The sequence below is a fragment of the Podarcis liolepis genome (genome assembly GCF_965112155.1).
Source record: "Podarcis liolepis genome assembly, chromosome: 17".
Lineage (NCBI taxonomy): Eukaryota > Metazoa > Chordata > Lepidosauria > Squamata > Lacertidae > Podarcis > Podarcis liolepis.
In genome coordinates this window covers 33,593,635-33,606,313 of record NC_139571.1, presented here as the reverse complement: position 1 = coordinate 33,606,313, position 12,679 = coordinate 33,593,635, and the positions used below count along the sequence as shown (strand labels likewise).

At 42.5% G+C, this 12,679-nt stretch overlaps 1 protein-coding gene across 5 annotated transcripts in view; it reads left to right on the top strand.

The window, feature by feature from the left end:
* Positions 1–12,426, top strand: part of TRABD2A (TraB domain containing 2A) — a 72,872-nt gene extending 60,446 nt beyond the window's left edge. For 4 of the 5 annotated variants that reach the window (XM_083481477.1, XM_083481478.1, XM_083481475.1 and 1 more), the window contains 3 exons: positions 5,069–5,159; positions 8,432–8,698; positions 11,210–12,426. In XM_083481477.1, the coding sequence (XP_083337603.1) occupies positions 5,069–5,159; positions 8,432–8,698; positions 11,210–11,399 (548 nt within the window). In that variant the 3' untranslated portion in view covers positions 11,400–12,426. The remainder of the gene's footprint in view (positions 1–5,068; positions 5,160–8,431; positions 8,699–11,209) is intronic. The other variant, XM_083481479.1, reaches the window with a different exon arrangement.
* The last annotated feature ends 253 nt before the right edge of the window (positions 12,427–12,679 follow it).

Below are 12,679 nucleotides of genomic sequence, written 5' to 3'. Positions count from 1 at the left end.
CCCTCATCTCGCTTTCAGGCCAAGGGAGCCGGCGTTTGTCCACAGACAGCTTTCCGGGTCATGTGGGCAGCATGACTAAACCGCTTCGGGTGTAATGCGACACCGTGACAGAAACCAGAGCACATGGAAATGCTGTTTACCTTCCTGCCAGAGCAATACCTATTTATCTACTTGTGCTGGCGTTCTTTTGAACTGCTAGGTTGGCAGGAGCTGGGACAGAGCAATGGGAGCTCACTCCGTCGCGGGGATTTGAACTGCCAACCTTCTGATAGGCAAGCCCAAGAGGCTCAGTGGTTTAGACCACAGCGCCGCCCGCGTCCCACTAGAGTAGAGAGATAGCAAGCAGCATTGATTTCCTTCTTCTCCCAATACTCAAGTAGTGATGACATCCTCCATACCTCCTTTCCTTCAGGATACACCAAGAATCCATGACACAGTCTGTACTGCAGCTGACAGGTGGTGGTGAACAGGGACTCCTGCAACAGCAACATTAGACAGGAAAACACAGCCTTAGCCCTGAGCTCCACAGATGCTTGCATCTCAAAGAGAGTGGCTGCACTGCACAGAGGAGAGGCTTCTATCAAGGCCTCTGGTGCTGTTAACATGCCTTTGTGCCTTGGATTTTCTGTGAACTCATAGGTAGAAACTAATGGCGCTGAACTTGCAACCCATGCCCTGTCTGAAATCTAGCCTTTATTTCTCCTCTCTCTTTTAATAAGTTGCTGACTAGGGACAAACTGTTCTTAAAATATATTTTTTGGGGGGGAAGGAACAGCTGTGCAATGTTCCAAGGAGCACAAAGAGGTGGAACAAAAAACATGCCTTCGCTTAGTGTCTAAGCATCTATTTACAGTTGATAGATTTAAAATATTTATACTCTGCCCTTGACAGCAGGCCTCCTAGGCAGCTAACCGTAAATGAAAACTAATATATCCTGTTCAGTTTTCAAGCCAGCCAGCAACATCTTCTTTCAATATACTCCATTCCATCCCTTCATTTCTCCCCTTCCCCAAACACTGAGCATGCTCAGTTCTCAATTTTAAATCCCCTTTAATACCCCTGCCTAAATATTTCTAGTACTTCTGATAACTTTTGGGTCCCCCCTCTTTTATGAAGATGGTGATCTGTTGGCTGCAGAAGGAATGGCACACAGAGTTGTGTTTGCTATTGTGTGTGTGTGTGTGTGCGCACACACACATGCTCAATGTCCACACAGTTTGCTTACTAGGTACAGCAATGGAAATGCACCTCAAACGATAGTGGGGTCAGAAAATTCTGTGGAAATTTTCTCTTAGAGGTAGTAGAACTAAATCATCATCACTCAAATGATTAGCATTTATATAATGTTTTAGTGTTCGAACTTGTAAAGGTTACAACAGCCTCATAAATTAAGTCAGTCTTATCCAAACATTGCAGAAGTAGGGGTGGGGACTGACAGTGGTTGGCTTATTTAAGGTGACCTCCTAGGTTTATGGTGCAAGTGTGATTTTCTGATTTAGAGTTCCGTTTCTTTAATCATTGTGCTGTACCAACTACTAGATAACTTGCTATCAAATGAGCAGATTACATTGTTTGTACTAATAATACTTTGCTTAAAAGCTGATCATAGAATCATAGAGTTGCAGGGGACCCCGAGGGATGCAGCAAATATATTTTTACACCTATAGGACAGCATTACATTGTTAAATTCAGCCATGAGTAATGAGGCTAGAGAACATAATCCATCCTCTCATGGGGACACCAGTCACTCATCTAGCACATACCTCCCAATCATTCAGTTATTGGATTGTTTATTAAAAAGTCTCCTGTGATGCTGCTGTTGTTTAACATGGGTAATACTATTTGCTACCCTTCATTATGCTACCTCTTTGTGACAGTGATAATAAATCAGCATAGTAGGAAAACCAATTCTTTGGTATTGGCTTTAAAGAGTTATTTCTACCACTAAGCAGAGGCAAACAAAGACTTGTCGCCAAATGCGTGCTTAATAGGGAGCCTGCAGACATTCACAGATATCCTAATGAGGATGAATTTTTTTTTAATGCAGCTTTAAGGTTTACTCCCCATATGGGATAGCTGCATATTCCTGCATTGCGTGGGCTTGGACTAGATAAGGGGTCAGCAAACTTTTTCAGCAGGGAGCCGGTCCACTGTCCCTCAGACCTTGTGGGGGGCCAGACTATATTTTGAAAAAATAATAATGAACGAATTCCTATGCCCCACAAATAACCAAGAGATGCATTTTAAATAAAAGCACACATTCTACTCATGCAAAAACACACTGATTCCCAGACCGTCCGCAGGCCAGATTTAGAAGGCGATTGGGCCGGATCCGGCCCCCGGGCCTTAGGTTGCCTACCCATGGACTAGACACTAGATCCTCAGGGTCCTTTCCAACTCCACAATTCTATGATAATTTACAATTTTGCCTTGGCGACACGTCAGCCAAAATTCCAAACCTCCTTGGAGCGAAATAGATCTGGATCTGGTCATTGAGAAATCTAGGTGTGTGGTCTTCTTTTGATGAAAAGTGGGTTTGTAATGACGAAGCATAGATTCTTGCAACTAGTAGTTGTGTGATTTATTTTGTTTGTGACTAATAGCTGCTGTAGTGGATCAAGGCTCTAAAGGGAGCGGCATCTAACTGACATAGTCATGATAGATCTTATAACTCCTCCTGGTTGTTTGTTTTTGCTTGGTAATTGTGCAGCTGATAACTTGCCTGCCTATACATCCTGTCTAACTTGACCCAGAATGTAATAATCAATAGTGTGCCACTAGCAGGGCTGAAAGTGTATATTAAAAAGAAGAAGCTGGCATGTTGGGTAGATTCCTTCCCCTCCCTGCTTGCCCCCTAGAGTAGAAAGTCCCCCCCCCCCCATCAACACTGATTCCCTCCATCCGCTTCTCTCTGTCTGCGTTCAAATAGTGACATCATCCCAAGGATGGGGGTGTGGATGCAATCCAAGCTACAGCTGACAAAGGCAGTGGGAATCCTGGAAGTATCATTCTTCAGGGAGCACAGTCCACATTCCTAAGCTCTTGAGTGGCTTAGGGAAAAGCAGAAGGCATTGCCATGGAAAACAAATACTAAAGTGAGTTATCCCACAGTTGAAGTGAAGATGCCTCTCAGGTTGTTTTTGGGTCTAGTTAAGGATATCTACATATAAAATTATTCTAGGGTGCAGAAGCCATATGCTTCCAGTTTAAATCCTAAAGAGAAACAGCTCTGGGTAGCAAATGTTTGGAGAACCATGATTTTAGGAGTACAACCTAAAATATAAGCTGTGAAACAGCCCAAATTACACCGATATGCTGGCTTCTTTTTAAACGCTGACTTTTTAGCGTGAAGCATAAATTTTGTCTGCAAACTTCAGCCTCCCCCATCCCACCCCGCCTTTGGACTTTGGAAATCGATCCATTGTCAAGTCTTGAAAGCACAAATCTCTCTCTCTCTCTCTCTCTCTCTCTCTCTGTGTGTGTGTGTGTGTGTGTGTGTAAAAGAGAACCATGAAACCATAGTGTTTATATGAGCAGAGATGACCAATCTCACTCCATTTCTGTCTGGATTGGAAGTTTGTGCCTTACTTACTCTCTGGTACAGTGTCTGGCAGAGCTCATACACGCAAGAAGCTACCCCCCCTTCTTCTTCTTTTTTTTGAGTTTGAACAGAAGAATAGAGATTCATGGCTGCCTACCCGCTGCCAGAGTAAATTGACCTCTCAAATCCATCACTTCACCTACATGGGGATAATGGAGAGCCGAGTACAAAAAGAGGAGGAGGGGGGCTTGCTGATGGGACGAGAGCTCAGGGCTTTTCTCTTTGGGGGTATTCAAGTGTGTTAGGCCAAAATAGAAAACAGGTGAAAGAGGCCTACGCTCCCTATCATGCCTCTGTGGGCAGAGACCCCCATCAAGAAGGACCGTTTGATCTTACACTTTGGGAGGGTGAATCCCCCCTCACTCATAGTTGTTTGTGGCTTCTTCTTTTTCTTTAAATAATAATAAAAAAATAGTGTGAAGATGGATTTCTTAATTTTTTTAAAATTCAACATAGAAATCGTTCTGTGACTGCTGGAGGACTGGGGCTGTTGCCTGTGCTTTGGGAACAGAAGTAAAGTATTAATTCATCTCTTATTTGCTAGACTTGGGGGGAAAAGGAGGCGAACACTCCAGCCATACAAAGAGAAGGTCCTTGCCCCAGTTTAATTTTATTGTCTTATTCTGGGGGCGGGGAGAGATGGGTTACTGCAAGAGGGTATAATCCTTTGGGTGTATAGTTTGTCAAGTACTGGCACATTGTTGAGTGGGGAAATAATGAAAAATCTCATTATACGCATTTTAAGAACCCCTGGGTCGGGGGGGGGGAGGGAATCCTTTGCACACGTGCGTTTTTTTGTGCCTGCTTCATTTTCCACTTTGTACTTTTAGTCCTACATTTTCCCACAATTGTTGAGAATGTTTCTCTTTGATCTTGAGGCCCGATCAGTTACTCCTTCTTATTGGGGGAAAGACCCTCTCTTTTTAATGACTTCCTTCTCAAAGGCACAATGCTATTTAGCTTAAAAGGTGTTTAATGCAGCGTAGTCCTGTGTATCCTTACTCAGAAGCAAGTCCCGCTGCACTGCATGAGATTTTATTCCGTGTAAGTGTGCATACGATAACAGAATTAACAATGCTATCAAATAATCCTGTGGCAATTTAAAGACAAAGAGGTAACTCTGTACTGATGAATGTAACATCTGTGGACCTCTTTACATTAAACTATTTGTTGATCGGTTCTTTCCCCCAACAAATATAATCAAGAGGTATGCCAAAGATCCTTTCTTTTTATTCTGTTTTAAGATATATGACTAATGCAACAATTTTGCAACCTCAATAATTTATCTGTAACTTGGAAAACTTGTGATTCCATTCTCCTGTGGAGTTTGGTTTGATCCACTGTACTGTGTTCTCCTAAAGTCAATAAAACAGATGTTCATCTAGACTCTGCATTGGTACTAATCTGAACTGTATGCAATTTTGTTATTTGGCAGCAGAGCTTAATACTCTTCTTCCTTGGCTATAGGTCATTTCATGGGCAACAATACAGTGATAGATGTTTTGAGGCGAAAAGGCTATGAAGTTGACCATACCCCTGCTGGACATGCCACCAACAGGTAACAAACATGTCTTCAGTCTTTATCTTTGTGGTATTAATTATATCCTGGTGGCAGGGCACATGATGCAACCATATTAATGAAGATAAGCAGGTTGGAATCTGGTCAGTGCTTGGGTTAAGGACACTGCCATGAGCACTATGATGAAACAAAGACAGAATATAAATTTAGAGACTAAATCAATCATTTGATTAAAATATATAATCAGATGCCATTATTGTATCTCCGGAATAAATTACTCAAATTTACGCATCCGCGGCACTCTGGTTTCTTCCATTTTCCTTAAAGGGCTGTTGAAATCACTTGAATGACATATACTTAGTTACTGGTAGCAGATTGTGCCACCTGTTCACTTGAAAATATGCTCTCTGAAGTGATAGGAATATTTTTCTGAGTTGATGTATCTGTGATGATTCATTCTCACACTGAAGTCATGACTTGGTGTTCCATTCATCAAGTCAGTATCACAGATGTGTGAGTTAGTCACAAGACACAAAGGTATAGGGGTGCCAATTTGAATAAAATAACGGAGGGTTGCAAGTAAGCCCGCCTTGCATAATCAGTCACAAGATTTGAAGTGCTGCTCTTACATTATGTATTGTAGGGTGCCTCTAATATATGGATTTTTATTGGTCTGTATCTTCCAGATCTTGAGCGCTTCTGTATAGTAGCGCTATCTGTCAGATTAAATGCTTAATTGAGTAATCACAACCCTCCAACAAATTTAATCTTTAAAAAAAAATAATGTATGATCAGACTCTGAAAGTAGGTGCCTTGTTGAGATATTTGGGAGGAAGGGTTGAATACAGAATGAATGAATGAAATATTGGAGGAAATGTAGGTAACTTAAAATTCAGTAAGTGAAAACTACTACTCAGTGTGAGAAAAAGAGGTTGCCTTTTAATATCCCCCCCCCATTCCGTATTATTGTAACTCACCAGGGCAAAGTTACCTTTAAAAATAACCGGTGTGCCCTTAACTTTTTTCAATTAAAACTTTGAACTAAATAAATAAAAACACTTGACGTAACTGATTTTCCTTTCGAAGACTAATTGTAGATAAGAGCCGCTTCATTATATCTGCACCATCCCAAAGTGAACAGGAGCTTTTACTAGCTTAGAGTAGGAGTGATTACATGCTCACCTACATTTCCACAGAACAAAAGCGAATATTCCTTTTAACTTCTGCTACCTCTTTCTGCAAACTCTAATGGCGGAAGTGGCCCTGGCCTTTCTCCTCTGCCTCCTTATCTGCCTAAGACCCCAAACATTCTTCAGGGGTGAGTCACAGATCATTGACTCATCAGATCCAGTGGTGAGGACCACAAGCTAAGTGGTCAGTGAATTGTAAGCTAACACCACTCCTGCTTATCCAGCCTAGGGCTATTCCCTGCTTCATTTTCTTTTTTTGGAAAACAAATTCAGGGTCTTTCCTAAGTCCATCTGTGACCTCCTAGGAGGCTTTTGCATTCCATCCCAAGTTTTTCAGTCTTTGATCGGTCTGTCTGAAACTTATTTTACATTCCTATTCCTGAGTTCAGTGAGTACATTTGACTGAGAATTAAAGGATTCTTGTTTTACATTCCCCCCTCTTCTGTAAATGCATCTTAGCCTCGTGAGAGAAAGAACCACCCTATATTTTGTCAGTATTTCCTTCCACTGTGCATTGTCCCAGTATGTCTTTTAAAAGGATTGGGTGTGATGCCCCCTCCTTATTGCCGATTAGCTACCCTTTGACAATCTCAGATTACGTACTTTCTATACAGTCTAGATTTTGATATGTTAGAATTTTCTCATAGATAAAATGGGGATCTGGCCTTGCATTCATAGAATCATAGAATTGGAAGGGACCCAATGCAGGAATCTCAGCTAAGCATCCATGACAGATGGCCACCCAACCTCTTCTTAAAAGCCTTCAAGGAAGGAGAGTCTACCCCCTCTTGTGGGAGTCTGTTCCACTGCTGAACAGCTCTTATTGCCCGAAAGTTCTTACTGATGTTTAGTCGGAATCTCCTTTCTTGTAACATTGGAGCAGCATTTTTGATATATGAGTTGGATTTTCTTCTGTATTAAAACTGGAGAGACATTTCACTATTGGAGCCCGAAGGGTTTACTTTTAGAAGGTAGCCAGTTCTGTTGTGACTCTGGATCGTTCTGTCACGGCCTCATTAACTGTGAACCCCAAAATCTGGGACCCCCTCCAAACAGGTGCCAAAGTTTTGCAATGGTTTTGCAGCACAAAGTCCACATTTTGCAAACCATGGTTTGTAGTTAACATCCCAAACCCTGACGTTGTAACGATTGCAAAACTTTTGCACCGGTTTGGAGGGGATCCCAGATTTCAGCAACCTCCTTTGTGAATAGTTCTCCAGGATCACAAGAGGTTTACACTTACTTCCTCCAGCACACTAATTGTTCTCTCGGCACACCATTTGAGATAGATGAGAATAACTTCATAGCTTGGAGAATGGCATCACAAAGGTCTGAGCTTTCATTGCATGAAGTGCACTTTGAAATGTTGTCCTCCAGAGCACTTTTATTATCTCAATGGATACTAATTTGGAAGAATCCTGTGTGGTAGGGAAGACTTCAGCAACAAATATGGAACCCAATGCTTCGGGGGGCATTGCACTATTGAGTGGAAAGTTGCAGTCTGGTCCTGAGAAATGCTTAGCAGCTGCATAATCCAATCACTTCGGTTGAATTTAAGTGTTTTCCTGACTATATGGGGTGGGTGGGGATGGAACAACCACATTTATTTGTTGTGCAGCCTGCTTTATTGATAAGTGTCATGCTTTCCTTTTTATACAGAGTTATAACTAGCACCAAGCTATTAAGATTGAGGTGGGGTTTTTTTGTTTTGTTTTTTTTAAAGAGCAGGTAGTTTGTACTGTTGCTGAAGTCTTGTTGAAGAGAAAAACAACTACCAGACTTTTAGAAGACATCTGAAGGCAGCCCTGTTTAGGGAAGCTTTTAATGTTTAATAGGTTATTGTATTTTAATATTCTGATGGAAGCCACCCAGAGTGGCTGGGGAAACCCAGCCGGATGGGAAAGAAAGAAAGAAAGAAAGAAAGAAAGAAAGAAAGAAAGAAAGAAAGAAAGAAATTATTGGAATTTTCAGTGAGGCAAGATGTTTGCAACGATATACAGTAAACTGAAAAATACTCCTAGCCTTTTTATCTCTCTCTCTCTCAATATATATGGAAGACATTCATGTACCCAACCATCCTCCCTCCAATTCCTTTCAACAACATTTTATTTTTCTCTCTAGTGGGAAGCATCAGAAGGTGCTGTCTGCCCTCTCTTCATCTTCCCCGGAATACGCCTCCTACATCATCTCTCAGGAGCTCCACTCTCCCCAGCGACATCCGCAGAAAGAGGAGGAGGAAGAGGAGGAGCTGCTGCCTCATTTGCTTCTGCCAGAAAGCATTGACCTGCTGGACAAAGTGGACAGGAAATACAAAAAGAAGAGAAAGAAGCAGCAGAAGAAGCAGCGCTTGCGCCAGTTCAATGACCTCTGGGTACGCATCGAGGAAAGGTAATGAGCAGGTTGAGGTGGAGCATGATGCTCTTTGAGCAATTGAGGCTGGGGATGCCAGCTTCCTCTTACTGGTAGTGGTTTCAACTGCTGCACAGTAGCAGAATTAACCAGGTGAGGCTTTTTATTATGACCAGAGGCGCTGTTTTGTGCTCCAGATTTGGGGGCTGGCGGGCATCACATGTGCGATGTTATACATGTGACGTGCAACGCATGCGCATCATCGGGAGGAGCCTAGCGTGGCATGGTTCAAAGGCTGAGTGTGAGAGAGGAAGCTGCGCCACTCTGGGCTCCCCTTTCGATCTCTTCCCTACGATGTGATGGCGCGTGTATGATGTCACACATCCACATGACACAGATGGTTGGAAGGAGGCCGAGCATGTTGCACATATGATTTTGCACTCGGCCTCCTCTGCCCCCTCAACATTGAGGGGTCCCAGACCCCTGCCAGCAAATATTGAGGGACCGAAGACCCCTCTGCCACAATGAGTTGGCGCGCCTGATTATGACCTAATTCATAATCTGTAGGGGTAGCCAGCCTGGTGCCCTGCAGCTCTTGTTGGACTAAATCTCCCATATTTCCTGAGTGTTGGCGATGCTGGCTGGGGCTGACAGAAATTGGCATCCAGCAACTGGAGGGCATCAAATTGGCTACGTCTTCTGCACTGCTTCGTCTTCATGATTGTGTATAGCTGGTGTAACGCAGTGTGTGTGACCTGTGAGCCAATAAGTCCCTGGTTCAAATCTAGTTGTAGGCCTGAACTACTTAAATGTGCCACTACCTCGCAGTTCCTAAACGGGCAAGTTATGTTATTGAGGCAGAAGGGAAAATAAGGGACACTTCCACACCTACAAGAAACAACAAAAGGGAGCTCTTTAATACTGAAATTGAAAATAATGCAATAAGCAGGAGATCATAAAAGCTTGAGGCATCAAATACAAATATCCTGTGACAGGTAGATGTTAACAGAAATAAATCCAGGAAAATGAGTGTCTGGTTATCTTTCACAGGTTATAAGAATATTATCTTTCACAGATTATAAGAATATAAGAATATAATCTTTCTGATTATAAGAATATAATCAGAAGCTCTCTGTTGTTGTGGTTATAATTATTACTATTTTTAGCAACAGTAGCTGTCAGTCACTGTAGAAATATAAGGAGCAAGGCAACTGCCCCCCTCCCACAATCCCTGTTTAACATCCTAGCAAAAGTCAACCCTCTACACAAATTTCTGAAAATATAGGAAGAGATCCTTGACAGCTTATATAATAAACGGTCACTCTTTTGTGTTTGGGTCTGGGCCTTTAATAACCTGGAGCAATGAAGAAAGAAGGGCAGAGCTGCCAATTTCATTCAGTTATGAAGTTGGTCTCACTGCATTGCTTTTGGCCTGGGCTCTTAAATGGTTTTTTTCTTCGCTGTCACTACTGCTCTACTGTTAAATTGCCAGCTGGCTCCTTTCCACTGGTGTGTGAGTGTCCTGTAGGGGCTTTTAGCTACAGAGGGGTAAGTGTTTTAAAGGGGTACTAATTGCTTTCAAATTCCCAAAGCCTTCCCCCCACCCCACCTCACCCCACCCCACTCTTCTTCTTTTTTGGCTTAATGCAATTGGCCAATTGAAAGCTGAAACAGAGCATGGCAGCTGGATGGCACGAGCAGTCTGGCATAATTGAAATTAATATGCTTTTTATTTTATTGGTTTGGCACATGTGCTCACTTCAGTTTTTGCTTGGAATTTGATGACAATTTGTATCTCAAGAGTTTTAAGACGGGGTAGGCAGGAGGTAATTCAAGCTGATGTCAGCTTTTCGCTTCAGCCTGTAGAACAGAGGTCAGCAAACTTTTTCAGCAGGGGGCCGGTCCACTGTCCCTCAGACCTTGTGGGGGGCCGGACTATATTTTGAAAAATAATAATGAACGAATTCCTATGCCCCACAAATAACCCAGAGATGCATTTTAAATAAAAGGGCACATTCTACTCATGTAAAAACACGCTGATTCCCGGACTGTCCATGGGCCGGATTGAGAAGGCGATTGGGCCAGATCTGGCCCCTGGGCCTTAGTTTGCCTAACCATGCTGTAGAAGGAGATGCTCACACTTCTTTGTATGAATGGCTGCTCCCTTGACTCTTTCCCTCTGCTCACCTGAGCTTTGTGAACGTCTGATTTTAATTTTGCTGGCCTCTTCAGATTTGGCTTTCCTTTTCCTACCCCGTAAGGCTTATGCATTTTCCTGCACCCACTCTGCATTGTTGGCTAGGACTAGTGAGGACAGGTAGATGCACAGGTGGTGACATCAGGAGATGGGGTATACTTTACTATATATTACAAAAGGGAGCGGGAAGAACTCAGTTTTAAGCTGCCATATTTGACAGAATTCTCTATTTCTTGTAATACGTACCATGTAATTCTATCTTATGGTACAAATGCACCTTTTGGCATGTGTTTATTTTGCTGCTGTTTGTGTGTGAATGACATCAAGTTGTTCTTTCTCTTTCTTCCTTGTAGTACCACTGATCCGCCTCCTCGGATTCGTATAATTAATGGGTACATTACTGTCGAGCCTCAGCCACGGGGCCACGGACGATCCAGTCACATCCAGACAGACACCAACTGCTCCAGTGGGCTATTTCTGTTCTTCTCCACCATGATATTGACTTTCGTGTTGCCTTCAGTGATTATACTGATGTTGGCGTGAACCTTCCATGTAGAACTGCATATTTTTATCTTTTTTCTAAGGATCTGGGGTGAAACGAGAAAAGAACAACTTTTCTGAAGGGCAGATCATCTATATGGATTTTTTATTTTTATTTTTTGCCTCATCCTTTTCCTGAATCTGGACCATTAACATGATTAACTGGTTTGACCGTGCCCAATACAGGAGAAGATGTTTTTGATGAAAGCCATTATTTATCCTTCTCTTGCAGAAGAATTCTTTCATGTTATCCCATGATGATTTTGGGGAATGTATATGTAACATAGCTGTTATTTAGCTGTATGAAACTGACTTGAAAACAATTTGGGGATTTGTTTGTTGTTTCTATGTGGTCTCTTGTGGATGCTATAACGAGCTTTGAGCTTCTCAAAGCAATAGGAACTTGGACTTGAAGGTATTAATTTGGCCAAAATTGTACTGTTTGGAACGAAGTGTTTTCTGCTCTTTGCAGATCCACACAATCATCTGTTTCAGTGTTATCACTGCCTTTTCTGTCCCCAATCTCTGTACTCTTGGTACTTGTCACTTTTTACTGGACTCATTCCTGTGTTTTTAACGATAGCTGAACACACACACACAGTCTTTAGAAGGTAATGCTTTTCACAAGAGTTACCTATTTCATGTCAGGAAAAGCTTTGCCTCTTAAATATTGGTGTGTATGACAGCTCAAAAGCTTGCTCCTCTCTCCAGCGTAATTTGAACCATTTCTGAAATAAGCAAGTGTTTTATTTTTCCTGCCCTTTCCAAAGGGTTGCTAGATCCTAGCCTGGAGCTGGTGACTATCCCTTAAAAGATTTTACATGGGATGCAGATGCTGCGCCTCCTTTGTCTTGTTCCTCTACTGGTCATCTTGCCTATTATGCTTTCTACCTCCGTGATCTGCCTAACCTTAATTTTGCCTTGAAGCAGCTATGGACAGGGGCAGGTTCAGGAGCCAAGTGGATGAACCGGGTACTGGCAAAGCCTTAGAAATCCTAATACAACAGTGATAATAAATAAATACACCTTGTTTCGTCTCCAGTATATATTTATTTCTCAAAGTGATAAGAACTTGGGTGGGTGGGTGGAACCAGAAATGCACACAGTCACCTCGCTGCTTGCTGCTGGAATCAGACTGTTTTGAATGGAGCAGGGAGGGGGAACCACTTTTGTCCAGTGTGCAAGAAAGGCCTCTTTTGGCAGATGGAGGGAGTGAAGTTTGCCTGTTTTATCTGCAAGCTGCCTTGAGTCCCTGCCAGAGAAAAACGCAGGATATTCATCAC